Here is a 14,700-nt window from a genome sequence, read left to right as displayed (position 1 = left end):
GTGTGACATAAGTCGCACACACACAGTGACTTCAGACTTGACTTGAGACTCGTCCTCAAAGACTTCAGACTCGACTCGGACTTGAGCTGCGGAACTCGTGAACAATGTTTATTTTTAGGAAAACGTTTAATAAGCTCGCTATTATTCCCCTCTCTCCGTTACCTATAACTTGACCAAAACATAACACGTGACGTACTACGTATCTGCTCCATCCACACGACCACACATTAGAGGACAGCGAACAAACATGTCGACTGCACCGGCCGCTGCTGTGTCATTTATCTAATGCTTTGGGTAGTACTGTGACGGATTGCAGTTGATCCGTGATCCGACCCGCGGTTCGCGGATTATATGCACATTTAAATAGGAAAAGTTTATAATTTGCATGTGATGTGCCGGTCCAGCTCTAGTCAGACGTAATCCTTTCAAAGATCAGCACTTTGACCTCTGGTGCGGTAACATCATCACTCCCGACTTAGGAAGTTTAAGCGAGAGGGGAGAGTGGTCAGGAGTGAGGATGTTACCGCGCCAGAGGTCGAAGTGCTGCAAACTAAGTGCTCTTCCGCCATACAATATAGTTCTCCTTTTTAATAAGCTTAAAAAAATCACGTTTTATTTTGTGCCACCATACTTACTCATGTATCTACTCATATAACAGTCTTTAAATAGGGAAAACATGGAAGTGTTTGGTGGCTTCTAAATTCATCCCTGTTTGGACCCTAAGGAATGAATGGGGCTAGGCTAAATGCTAATACATTCACGGCGCGCTGTACAAAGATTACGTGCATGCTTTGAAAAAAGATAGGTATGTATTAATTCATCTAAGTTGAGGTAAAAACATAATAAAATATTGAAAAACTGTGGTGTTTTCCTTTAATTATATACATATTAAAATATGTTTGATCATAGATTTGTGTTAGATGGACAGTAAAGGCCATGCCTCTGCTCATTGTAAGGTTCTCCTTTATTCTTGCTCAGAAGATCAAGAAAGCTAAGTAAAGGCATACGATTTACGAATTACTAAATATATATCAGCAGTGAGAAACTAGATTTATAGAATTTACATATATTTAAGGGCTTGCTGAAAAATAAACTAGCATCAATGTCCAAGACAGTAAAGTAATAATATTATAAATATTATTTACTGGGCCTAGAAAACATCTTTCTATGTATTCTGTGGATGTTTATGTTTGAGGAATCATAAAAATAAAACAAGGGTTGCTTTAATATGGCAAAAGTAACATCTTTTAATTTGATTAAATACAAACCTGGGGGCATATGGACAAATATTTTCTGTTTACATGCGCCAAGGTTTTCGACTATTGACACATTTGAGCATCCTGCCGTATTATTTATATCAACACACTTTGTAAAATTCCACACTTCAACTTTAAAGCACACATGTGTATCATTCCAGTCGTTTACAGTAGAGACAGGTGGTATCGTATCTGTATGAAAGAATCAGAGACAAGTTAAACACACTTACATACACAACAATATTTATACAAAACTCTTTATTCAGAGGTTGACAAATGTTCAAATTATCTTGAAACATTACATTTCTCATAACAGTTTAAAATAAGATTAAAATCATTGACATTAGTTAATGTATTAGATATCATAAACTAACATTTTACAGCATTTATTAATGTAATCTAATTTAATTTTAATTTATAAAAATACTATTGTTTATTTTTAATATATATTCCTCTGTAATACATTTACTAATAACAAGTTATGTAACAATACATTTGACAGTGAATTGGTATGTTAAAATGTATTTTAAGATTAATAAATGCTGTTGAAGTATTTACTAATGTTAACAAATTTAACCTTAAGTTCATTTAGTTCAATGAAATCACTTACCTTTTGTGCTAAAAGTCTTTTTTTCGGGGGCTTTACAGTGACGTACTTCAGCTGTGTATTTAGTGCATGGTTTTAGCGGAACCATTGGGCTTTTTTGGCCTTTGATTTCTTGATGTATAAAATTCCCATTAGAAGTTTCCTTTATTATGACAGTGTATGTTTCATTTGGGTTGCCATTGATAATTGTCACCTCTGCAGTATTATTAGTCACCATAATCTTAATATCACCTGTATGTGAGACAAACAAACATTAATGAATACTTACATAGCAGAATATGGCATTAAAAACAAATCTAAATAAAATCCTTGATTCCAAATAAAACAGATTTGGCTCTGTCCATAACCGACAGACTCAACCTAACCTCTATCCACCTAAATGTAGCAATGACTATTTATAAGGTGGAGTCGCTCTGTGGTTTACAGTATATATTATCAGATTAAGTGAACATGCTCCTTCCCAACATTTGTTTACAACTTTATGTTCTAAACATCACAATGTAAGTTAACTTAAACAAATCATATAAAATAAAAGGATACTCACATCCAGGTTGTAGAGTGGTACCTGAGAAAAGAACAAGTTTACAAGTTAATCACAAGTCATGTGGTTTCGATACAATAAAGAACATTTGTACAGAAAGGTAAATATGCAGAGTATGTCAGACTTGAAGCTGAGATGTTACCCGTATTGATGCTTGTGCTGGTTGTGGTGGAGTTTGTGGTGGTGGGTGTGGGTGAGGCAGAGCTGGAGGTTTCAGAGGGGGGAGGTTTGATGGTGATGGATGCAGGTAAGGCTGTGTTGTTGAAGGTGGTAGGTTTGAGGGTGGTGCTTGGAGGTAAGGTGGTGGTTTTGTTTGTACCTTGTGTAAGTGATAGTTGACAGAAATGATTAAACAAATTGAGTTCTCCAAATGCACTCTATTTATGTACTGCAAAGTATGTTATTAACCCCTGGTTTTACAGACAAGGCTTAAGGCTAGTCTTAGACTATGTCACAGTTTGAGTTGTCTCTGACAACTGACAGATACTAAAATAATCCACTGCCATTGATTTGTCTCAAGATACATAGCAGTAACATCTTTTTCTAAGGCATGTTTATTAAAATTAAACATTTTAATTTAACTAAGGCCTTGTCCTGGCTTTAGCTAAGCCTGGTCTGTAAAATCATGCCTAAATAATATTGCTCATCATGTTTTAATGTACAACTGTAGAGGTGCAAAAACATTAGGGCATAGCTTGAAAAACAAAAAGCTCTGTCATTATTATTATGAAAACAATGAAAAAATAAAAAATTGATCTTTAATGCCTACAGTATAGCAACACGACAATGTTACCTGGAGCAGATTCACTCCACTTTTTTGAAAAATTTGCTCATTTTCCAGCTCACCTAGAGTGAAACATTTGATTTTTACTGTTTTGGAATCCAGTCAGCCGATTACGGGGGCCACTTTTAGCATAGCTTAGCATAATCCATTGAATCTGATTAGACCATTAGCATTATACTAAAAAATAACCAAAGAGTTTCGATATTCCCATTTAAAACTTGACTTTTCTATAGTTACATCATGTACTAAGGCCGACAGAAAATTAAAATCGAAACTCTTTGGGTTTTTTTGGCACGATGCAAATGGACTAATCAGATTCTTTGGATTTGGCTAGAGCTAAGCGAAAATGGTAAAGATCAAATGTTTAACTCTAGGGGAGCTGGAAAATTAGCAGATTTCCAAGTGGAGTGTCCCTTCAATCTCATTGATATATAAGAGCAATATTAAAGAAATCTCATCTATGATTTTTGTTTTAATGTATTCGTCTGGCTGTAATTAACATTAGGATAGAGCCGCAGGTGATCACAGTTGATATGTGATAATGCTTTATTACAATGCCATCTTACTTATTTTTACCATTTTTATGACTACTTGTACATGCATAGGAATATTAGGAGTACAGAAACAACAAATGTTGAAATTTACAGTAAAACACTTTACACTGAAATGTACCGTAGTAATATTAAGTGGTCAAAAGAAGTTTTACATTACCTGTCTCTTTTGGTTTTGAGGTCAGTGAAGGAATGTGTGGGGGTGAGGGGACTTCGACTATAATAAAAGATCACTGATGACCATTTGATATTGTGAACATTTAATATAACTCTCTGATACACACATACAGAGGTGGAAAAAGTAATAAAATATTGTACTCAAGTAAAAGTAAAGTTACTTTAATAATATTTTACTTAAGTAAAAGTAAAGTTACTTTAATAATCTTTTACTTAAGTAAAATATTATTAAAGTAACGTTACTTTTACTTAAGTTTACAAAACCTCTCTCTCTGCAATGTCTAATGACCTGCGCATTGTCGAGGACGTTCTTAAGTTGTGTTTGACTTGACGCGAAGCTGCTAGACCTCGGAAGATAATGCGCATGGTATTAAAAACGCGTCGTGCAAATGAGCGGTCGGCAATTTCGAACCCAAAGCATGAATCCTACCTTTCATAGGAATGAAACACTCGCTTCGCGTCAGTGGAAAGTTGTCGCTTAAATATGACCAGGGGTTTATATCATAAGATTTGAACTGCAGGCGGGTCTGAATTAGCGCGCGCCTGTCTCGTACGTCTCCATGGTTCTTTTTGCGCGTTCCCCCGGCCCCGCCCATTAACATCCGTTGCGCGTCTTTATAACCTTAAGTTGCTTTTACGGTATAAAAAAAATTTACTCCGTAACGGATATGATTTAAAATGTAGCGAAGTACAATACTTTAAACAAAACATACTTAAGTAAAAGTAAAAGTACAGATTTTAAAAACTACTCAAAAAAGTAAAAGTACACAAAAAAACTACTCAATTACAGTAACGTGAGTAAATGTAATTCGTTACTTTCCACCTCTGCACACATATGACACTTTTACCTGTAGGATGTTTGCTGTTACCTGGAGTTTTAGGTGAGGTGGTGAGTGTGGGTAAGCCTGATACATTTACCGGAGTCGTCTTTACTTTTTCAGAGTTAGTCTCTATTGGTTCATGTTGATGGTTATGTGAACAAATAAAAATGTTTATTTTATCATTAGAGTATATTTAGGTTTTTCTTAAGATCAGATTTTTGTTGTCTGGTGCACTGTGCTCACTTCTTAATTTGGTTTAAATTATATATCCACAAATCATTCACTACTTATTAATAAAAAACAAACATGATGTTCAATGAACACCATCTTGAGCATTATTTTGTGCTTACAGGAGTAACAAATGAGGCTAACTGTTCCCAGGAAAAACTTGGTCATTCATAAAACAACACGCCACCAGAGTCAACTTGAAATAGGGCTGTGCGATTTAGGGAAATATCTCATTGCGGTTTTTCTACCAGGAATTGCGATTCGATTTGCGATTGAATTTTGTAGCAGTGCATCTGCCTCCAGTGTTGAGTAAGTTACTCAAAAAAAGTAATTAATTACTAGTTACTAATTACATCTTCAATCAATGCCTGCGCAAGTTACTACTAATCATGTAGTAACTTTACAAATTACTCTCTCCATAAAATATTTAATTACTTATTACTAATTACTTTCTAAATCCTATTTAGTACATGATACAAGGTCCCACTTTAGGGTCCAATTCTCTCTATTAACTAACTATTAACTACTTTTGCCTCAATATACTCCAACTACTGCTTATTAATACTAAAGAAGTTGTTAAATTTAAGTATTGGTAGAAATGGTGAGGGTTAAGGATGTAGAATAAGGTTTTGCAGAATCAGGCATTAATATGTGTTATTAGGTTTTAATAAACAGCCAACATCTAATTATAATTAATGCTAATAATCAACCAGTTAATAGTGAGAATTGTAAACTAAAACCATGTTAAATCCGCTATTGTATTGTATTATGCATAATTTTTTACAGTCCATACATAGCATTTAGTTACATCAGAAGTAACTGTAATTAGATTACAAGAAAAATAAGAGTAATGCCTTACTTTACTTCAAGGAAAAAGTATTAAAATTACAGTAACTAATTACTTAGTAACTAGTTACAACCAACACTGTCTGCCTCTTTAGATGGTTAGATCTCACTGATACTGCTTATGGATCTGGTGATTTATATGTATTTCTTATGGGGTTTTTAAAAATATTTTTTATGAAAATAAGAAAACAAAAAAAAGAAATTAAGAATATAATTAATACTGCTTTATTGTATGAAATGTAAAATGGTCTTTAGCTTGGACTAACACTGTAACAGTATTTAAATAAGTGGGTTCATTATAGCTGCAACTTTAACAAAAAGTTATTTTGAGTTTTACTGGAAGGATATGTATGCATGTTTGTTTTTTGTAAACAAAGAACTGTAATTCAACTTCATAATTATCAAAATATTAAATAGCTACATTTGGGATTTTTAAAATGAGTAGAAAATGCAAATGCGTTCATGTCATGTCATTTCATTCAAGTGACATTAGCAACCCAGTTAAATGGTATTTTAGTTTGTTTTAAATAAGGAGACAGGCTTGCATTGTTGAGCAGCGTGCATGCGTCAAGTTTAAACACCTTGTCTGTTGTGTGAGACGCTTGCACGAAGTCTTGCAATGTGGAACCAGGCGCTGTTTTGGTTGACGTGCATCTCACGGAGAAAGCATGGCCATACTTGCGCTCGCTCAATTGGTTAGACTGTCACAAAGCCTTTATGCATATTTCTCAAATCGCATTATATTGCATCATTTCGCGATTTGCTAATCGCAACGTTTCACATCGCGATTGCGGTTCAATTTCGATAAATCGCCCAGCCCTAACTTGAAATGAAAACTCATTTTACATTTTAACTTAATTTAACATATTTCTAAGAAGCATATTTAAAATATTAAGTAAGAAAAAACATGTTCAGGATTTCATGTCAGTTGTCAATCAAGTCAAGTCATTTCATGTTTTAATGTACAGCTGAAGAGTTGCAAGAACATTGAGGCCTAGATTGGAAAAGAAAAGGCTCTGCCATTATTATTACAAAAAACAAAAAAAAACTTACAATAATTTATGGCTATAACAGTATGACACTGTTACCTGAAGCAGATCCGTTGGTGTGTTGATGCTTGGTGGTGAGTGAGGGTGAGATTATTTTGTTTGCCTGATTCAAGTCTGTACTTACAGAACCGGACCCTACAGTTAAATAATTATGATAATATGATCCAAAATATGATAATATTTTATGATAATATGATTCCATCTCCCAATATCTACTCGCATTTACTCTTTTTTTTTTTTTTTGTAAAAATCAAAAACCACCTCAAGCGAGCGTAAAAACTTTTGCGAATTAATTGTTCAAAATTTGGCATTTCCATCACTCGTTTTTGATGCGATACTTCAAACTGCGCATAAAATCATGGTGATGGAAACACGGTTATTACATCTTATATTGGACCAATGTTAGAGGATATTCAACAGCCAACAGAAGTTTTTCTAAAGCGTAAGACTGGCGAGCCATTTCAACCCACTAAAACAAAGTCTAAAACACTTAGTCTTGACCAGATTATGTTGAGAAGAATAAAAAAACAGAAATAAATAAGGTGTATTTCAGACCTGAAGCTGAGATGTTACCCATGGTGATGTTTGTGCTGGTTGTGTGTAAGACTGTGGTGGTGGTGGAGTGTGTGATGTTGGGTGTGGCTGAGACTAAGCTGGAGATTTTAGAGGTGGAGAGTGGTTTGGTGGTGATGGTGCTGATGGATGCGTTTGAGCTTGTGTTGGAGATGATGGAGGTGGAAGATTTGGTGGTGATGTTGCCTTTAAATGTGGGTGAGGTTGTGTTGGAGATGGTGGAGTTGAAAGGTTTGGTGCTGATGTTGCTGATGGATGAGTGTGAGGTTGTGTTGGAGATGGTGGAGTTGGAAGATTTGGTGGTGATGTTGCCTTTAAATGTGGGTGAGGTTGTGTTGGAGATGGCGGAGGTGGAAGATTTAAGGATGGTGCTTGCAAGTAAGTCAGTGGTTTTCTCTGTACCTTGTGTAGGTGATAGTTGACAGAAATGATAAACAAGCTGAATGCAAATTTATGTACTGTAAAGTTTGTTATTATATGATTTGATATTGCTCCTCGTGTTTTAATGTACAACTGTAGAGGGGCAAGAACATTAAAGGAGTAGTCCACTTTATAGATGGGGCCCATTGACTTACCATAGTATTTTTTTTCCTACTATAAAAAGTCAATGGACCCCATCTCTAAAGTGGACTACTCCTTTAAGGCCTTAATTGGAAAAGACTCTGCCATTATTATTATGCAACACAAACAAACAATGAATAAAATAAAAAGGTTTACGATCATTTTTGCCTATACCTGAAGCAGATTCACTGGTTTGTTGATGCTTGGGGGTGAGTGAGGGTGAGATTGTTTTGTTTGCCTGAATCGAGCCTTTATTTACAGAACCGGACCCTATAGTTAAATAACTATGGTTAAATTCTTAAATAACATGTTTATCTTATATCTTCATTTTCTTTCTTTCGTATTGATCATATTAGTTTTGGACACAAAGCTATGGCTACAAATACTAATGGTGACTTTTTTTAGACTTGAAGTTGAGATGTTACCCATAGTGGTGCCTGTGCTGGTTGTGAGTATGGTGGAGTGTGTGGTGTTGGGTGTGGTTGAGACTAAGCTGGAGATTTTAGAGATGGAAGGTTTGGTGGTGATGGTGCTGATGGATGCAGGTGAGGTTGTGTTGGAGATGATGGAGGTGGAAGATTTGAGGATGGTGCTTGCAAGTAAGTCAGTGTTGTTTTCTGTACCTTGTTTAGGTGAAATTTAACACAAATGATAAAACAAGATGAATGCAAATGTATGTACTGTAAAGTATGTTTTGATATTGCTCCGTGTATTTTAATGTAGAGGTGCAAGAACATTAAGGCCTAGCTTGGAAAAGTAAAGACTCTGCCATTATTATTACACAAAACAAACAAACAAACAAACAAACGACAAAATAAAAAAATTATGATCATTTATGCCTACAGTGAGGAAAATAAGTATTTGAACACCCTGCTATTTTGCAAGTTCTCCCACTTAGAAATCATGGAGGGGTCTGAAATTGTCAACGTAGGTGCATGTCCACTGTGAGAGACATAATCTTAAAAAAACAATCCAGAAATCACAATGCATGATTTTTTAACTATTTATTTGTATGATACTGCTGCAAATAAGTATTTGAACACCTGTCTATCAGCTAGAATTCTGACCCTCAAAGACATGTTAGTCTGCCTTTAAAATGTCCACCTCCACTCCATTTATTATCCTAAATTAGATGCATCTGTTTGAGGTCGTGAGGTCAAGCTAAACATGACTGTCAGTCTCCCTCGGACTGGGGCTCCATGCAAGATCTCACCTCGTGGGGTCTCAATGATCCTAATGCTGCATTTACACCAACCACGGAAGTGCCTTGAAGCGCGAGTGATTTCAATGTTAAGTCAATGTGAAGACGCGTTGACGAGCGTCAGGAGGTCCCGCGGCGCGGAAGAGGCATTCAGCGCGGAAGACACGTTTCCGCCTCTTTGGTACGAATTAAGCATTGTGCGCGGTACACGCGAATGGTGCTTTTTGTGCATTTTGCGGTTCCGACAAATTTGCGGCTGATGCCCGAGCTGAACAATTTGAACTTTGGCGGAATTTCGCGCCGCGTTGACCAATCAGGAGCCTGCTTGCTGCTGTGGTGGCAGCCCCGCCCGGAGTCACTCATTCAACCAACGCTTGATATTGTCTGTAAGCAGTTACCCGGAGCTCTATGACACAAGTTCTTATTTCTATAGAGGAGACAGGAATAAAAAGGACTTCGCTTGGAAGAGTGTCAGTCAGGACATTGGGCAACCTGGTAAGTTGTAATACACACTTCACGTTTGAGTCAAGTGACGTTTATCGACCCGCGTCGTTTATTTTCCCCCTATAGTAAGGTTACCAAATACAAACCGGTAACTCTCTCGATAAATGCACAATCAACATCAGTCATCTTGCAAACAGACAACCGCATAGCACTTGCCCCTCCCACAAGAAGCGGAGTTTGCCTCTGACGCCTATCAAATGCTTGCTTTTTCCGCGCGTCTACTCTGCTCTACACGCGCGAATGCATCCAAATTGTTCAAGCGGCAAACCACGCGTGGTAGACGCGATTTTGACGCCTGAAACGCGGTTGGTGTAAACTCAGCATAAGAAAGGTGAGAAATCAGCCCAGAACTACAAGGGAGGAGCTGGTCAATAACCTGAAAAGAGCTGGGACCACCCTTTCCAAGGTTACTTTTGGTAATAAACTAAGACGTCATGGTTTGAAATCATGCATGGCACAGCAGAGGTTCCCCTGCTTAAACCAGCACATGTGCAGGCCCGTCTTAAGTTTGCCAATGACCATTTGGATGATCCAGATTAGTCTTGGGAGAAAGTCATAGAACTTTTTGGTCATAATTCCACTAAATGTGTTTGGAGGAAGAAGAATGATGAGTACCATCCCAAGAATAACTTTTTGGTCATAATTCCACTAAACGTGTTTGGAGGAAGAAGAATTATGAATACCATCCCAAGAACACCATCCCTACTGTGAAGCATGAGGGTGGTAGCATCATGATTTGGGGGTGTTTTTCTGCACATGGGACAGGGTGACTGCACTGTATTAAGGAGAGGATGACCGGGGCCATGTATTGCAAGATTTTGGGGAACAACCTCCTTTCCTCAGTTAGAACATTAAAGATGGGTCGAGGCTGGGTCTTCCAACATGACAATGAGCCGAAGCACACAGCCAGGATAACCAAGGAGTGGCTCTGTAAGAAGCCTAGCCAGTCTCCAGACCTAAACCCAATAGAGAATCTTTGAAGGGAGCTCAAACTCTGTGTTTCTCAGCGACAGGCCAGAAACCTGACTGATCTAGAGAAGATCTGTGTGGAGGAGTGGGCCAAAATCCCTCCTGCAGTGTGTGCAAACCTGGTGAAAAACTACAGGAAATGTTTGACCTCTGAAATTGGAAACAAAGGCTACTGTACCAAATATTAACATTGACTCAGGTGTTCAAATACTTATTTGCAGCTGTATCATACAAATAAAAAGTTACAAAAATCATACATTGTGAATTCTGGATTTTTTTTAGACTATGTCTCTCACAGTGGACATGCACCTACGAAAACAATTTCAGACCCATCCATGATTTCTAAGTGGGAGAACTTGAAAAATAGCAGGGTGTTCAAATACTTATTTTCCTCACTGTATATAAGTATGACGCTGTTACCTGAAGCAGATATACTGGTGTGTTGATGCTTGGTGGTGAGTGAGGGTGAGATTGTTTTGTTTGCCTGAGTCGAGTCTTTAGTTACAGAACCGGACCCTACAGTTAAATGATCAAATAAAATTGTTATCTCATATCAGATTTGTTTTGAACACAAAGCTATTGCTCTAAATACTAATGGTGATGTTTTCCTTCTTGCTCAGAAGTTTGAAAAAGTTGATTCAAGAACACTTTGATGTTTTTAGAGTAGCATTTAAATGTGTGAAGAAATTATTTAGAAAAGATAACACAAGATGCCATAGCCATCTATTACATCTCATATTGGACCAATGTTAAAGGATATTCAACAGCCAACAGAAGTTTTTCTAAAGGGTAACACTGGCAAGCCATTTCTACCCATTAAAACAAAGTCTAAAACACTAGGTTTTGGCCAGATTTTGTGGAAAAGAATAAAAAAACAGAAATTAATAAGGTGTATTTCAGACCTGAAGCTGAGATGTTACCCGTGGTGATGTTTGTGCTGGTTGTGGGTAAGACTGTGGTGGTGGTGGAGTGTGTGATGTTGGGTGCAGCTGAGACTAAGCTGGAGATTTTAAAGGTGGAAAGTTTGGTGGTGATGTTGCTGATGGATGCGTTTGAGCTTGTGTTGGAGATGGTGGAGATGGAAGGTTTGGTGCTGATGGATGCGTGTGAGGTTGTGTTGTAGAAGGTGGAGATGGAAGGTTTGGTGGTGATGGATGTGTGTAAGGTTGTGTTGTAGATGGTGGAGTTGGAAGGTTTGGTGGTGATGGTGCTGATGGATGCGTGTGCGGTTGTGTTGTAGAAGGTGGAGATGGAAGGTTTGGTGGTGATGGATGCGTGTAAGGTTGTGTTGTAGATGGTGGAGTTGGAAGGTTTGGTGGTGATGGTGCTAATGGATGCATGTGAGGTTGTGTTGTAGAAGGTGGATATGGAAGGTTTGGTGGTGATGGATGCGTGTAAGGTTGTGTTGTAGATGGTGGAGTTGGAAGATTTGGTGGTGATGGTGCTGATGGATGTGTCTGAGGTTGTGTTGTAGAAGGTGGAGATGGAAGGTTTGGCGGTGATGGATGCGTGTAAGGTTGTGTTGGAGATGATGGAGGTGGAAGATTTGAGGGTGGTGCTTGCAAGTAAGTCTGTGGGTTTTTCTCTACCTTGTGTAGGTGATAGTGACAGAAATGATAAACAAGCTGAATGCAAAATTATGTACTGTAAAGTATGTTATTAACTGATCTGATATTGCTCCTCGTGTTTTAAATTTACAACTGTAGAGGTGCAACAACATTAAAGGACTTACTTGGAAAAAACTCTGCCATTAATATTACACAAAACAAACAATGGACAAAATTAAAAGCTTACGATCATTTATCTCTTTATCTGAAGGAGATCCGCTGGTGTGTTGATGCTTGGTGGTGAGTGAGGGTGAGATTGTTTTGTTTGCCTGAGTCGAGCCTTTACTTACAGAACTGGACCCTACAGTTAAATTGAATATTGTATTTGTTTTGGACACAAAGTTATGGCTCCAAATACTAATGGTGACATTTTCCTTCAATCTTGCTCTGAAGTTTGAAAAAGTTGAGTAACTGCATATGATTCAAGAACATCCAGATGTTTATAGATTTTAAATATATATCTTATCTTAGACCAATGTTAGAGGATATTCAACAGCCAACACAAGTTTTTCTAAAGGGTAACATTGGCGAGCCATTTCTACCCACCAAAACAAAGTCTAAAACACTTAGTATTGGCCAGATTATGTTGAAAAGAATTTAAAAAACAAATAAATAAATTGTATTTCAGACTTAAAGCTGAGATGTTACCCGTGGTGGTGCTTGTGCTGGTTGTAGGTATGGTGGAGTGTGTGGTGTTGGGTGTGGTTGGGACCAAGCTCGAGGTGGAAGGTTTGGTGGTGATGGATGTGTGTAAGGTTGTGTTGGAGATGGTGGAGGCAGAAGATTTGAGGGTGGTGCTTGCAAGTAAGTCTGTGGGTTTTTCTCTACCTTGTGTAGGTGATAGTTGACAGAATTAATACAAGCTGAATGCAAATTTATGTACTGTAAAGTAGGGGTTGGCGATAAACCGGTAGACGTGATTAACCAGTAGAAATTTGTCAACCGGTAGAGATTTTGGACTATCATCTATCGAGGTTGCGCACCCACGTCGCGCTCTTGTGCGCGTTGTCACGGAAATGTAACATTTGTACACGTATTTAAGCACCGCAGTTTTAAAACAAGTTATTTTAAGCCATTTAAACACAAACAACAGATCTATATGCGTGTGCTCTTTCTGTGTGTGCGGAGCGCGCAAGTCACTCAACCGCTGCTCTTTCTGTCTGTGAAGAGCGCGCAACTGTTGCTCATTAAGCTTGTGAGCATTTTTCGTGCTTTATTGGCCTTTAATACATATATCCGTCAAAAGTCACGTCTTTGCACGTATCCTTATAAACATGAAGATTTTGGTCATATCGCCCACCCCTACTGTAAAGAATGTTATTAAATGATCTGATATTGCTCTTTATGTTTTAATGTACAACCGTAGAGGTGCAAGAATATTAAGACCTAACTTGGAAAATAAAAACTCCATTATTACAAAAAACAAACAATGGACAAAATTAAAAGCTTACGATCATTTATCCCTTTATCTGAAGGAGATCCGCTGGTGTGTTGATGCTTGGTGGTGAGTGAGGGTGAGATTGTTTTGTTTGCCTGAGTCGAGCCTTTACTTACAGAACCAGACCCTACAGTTAAATAATTCTGGTTATATGATCAAATAAAATGTTTATCTTATAATTAAAGCACATTTTTCTTCTTTAAGGAATATTGTATTTGTTTTGGACACAAAGATATGGCTCCAAATAGTAATGATGAAGTTTTCCTTCAATCTTGCTCAGAAGTTTGAAAAAGTTGATTCAAGAAAATCCTGAGGTTTATAGAGAAGCATTTAAATGTGTGACAGACTGAGTGAAGAAATTATTTAGAAAAGATATCACAAGATGCCACACCTATCTATTACATCTTATATTGAACCAATGTTAGAGGATATTCAACAGCCAACACAAGTTTTTCTAAAGGGGAACACTGGCGAGCCATTTCTGCCCACCAAAACAAAGTCTAAAACACTTAGTATTGGCCAGATTATGTTGAAAATAATTAATAAAAAACAGAAATAAATAAGGTGTATTTCAGACTTGAAGCTGAGATGTTACCCATGGTGGTGCTTGTGCTGGTTGTAGGTATGGTGGAGTGTGTGGTGTTGTGTGTGGTTGACACTAAGCTCGAGGTGGAAGGTTTGGTGGTGATGGATGCGTGTGAGGTCATGTTGGAGGCAGAAGATTTGAGGGTGGTGCTTGCAAATGAGTCTGTGGGTTTTTCTCTACCTTGTGTAGGTGATAGTTGACAGAAATAATACAAGCTGAATGCAAACTTATGTACTGTAAAGTATGTTATTAAATGATCTGATATTGCTCCTCATGTTTTAATGTACAACTGTAGAGGGGCAAGAACATTAAGGCCTAACTTGGAAAAGAAAAACTCTGCCATTATTATTACACAAAACAAACAAACAAACATTGGACAAAATAAAAAAGCTTACGATCAT

The 14,700-nt window shown here is 37.4% G+C and overlaps 2 protein-coding genes across 11 annotated transcripts in view; both read right to left on the bottom strand.

Annotated features, from left to right (window-relative positions):
• The window catches only part of ptprc (protein tyrosine phosphatase receptor type C), a 58,165-nt gene that overhangs the window by 21,066 nt on the left and 22,399 nt on the right, over nt 1–14,700 (bottom strand). For 8 of the 10 annotated variants that reach the window (XM_065259523.2, XM_065259524.1, XM_065259527.1 and 5 more), the window contains 6 exons: nt 4,786–4,866; nt 3,900–3,956; nt 2,547–2,723; nt 2,408–2,428; nt 1,867–2,094; nt 1,269–1,448 (listed from right to left, as the gene is read on the bottom strand). In XM_065259523.2, the coding sequence (XP_065115595.1) occupies nt 1,269–1,448; nt 1,867–2,094; nt 2,408–2,428; nt 2,547–2,723; nt 3,900–3,956; nt 4,786–4,866 (744 nt within the window). The remainder of the gene's footprint in view (nt 1–1,268; nt 1,449–1,866; nt 2,095–2,407; nt 2,429–2,546; nt 2,724–3,899; nt 3,957–4,785; nt 4,867–14,700) is intronic. The other 2 variants (XM_065259531.1, XM_065259532.1) reach the window with 2 other exon arrangements.
• LOC135740950 (uncharacterized) lies at nt 4,888–14,638 on the bottom strand. Its single transcript, XM_065259533.1, has 9 exons — nt 14,309–14,638; nt 13,727–13,840; nt 12,924–13,103; nt 12,463–12,576; nt 11,571–12,257; nt 11,089–11,184; nt 8,420–8,617; nt 8,169–8,264; nt 4,888–7,835 (listed from the first exon to the last, which is right to left on the bottom strand). The coding sequence occupies exons 1-9, from the start codon at nt 14,418–14,420 to the stop codon at nt 7,366–7,368; spliced, it is 2,067 nt and encodes a 688-aa protein (XP_065115605.1). The 5' UTR covers nt 14,421–14,638; the 3' UTR covers nt 4,888–7,365.

Source organism: Paramisgurnus dabryanus, chromosome 24 (genome assembly GCF_030506205.2).
Source record: "Paramisgurnus dabryanus chromosome 24, PD_genome_1.1, whole genome shotgun sequence".
NCBI classification, from domain to species: Eukaryota; Metazoa; Chordata; class Actinopteri; order Cypriniformes; family Cobitidae; genus Paramisgurnus; species Paramisgurnus dabryanus.
This window is presented reverse-complemented; position numbering and strand designations above follow the sequence as displayed.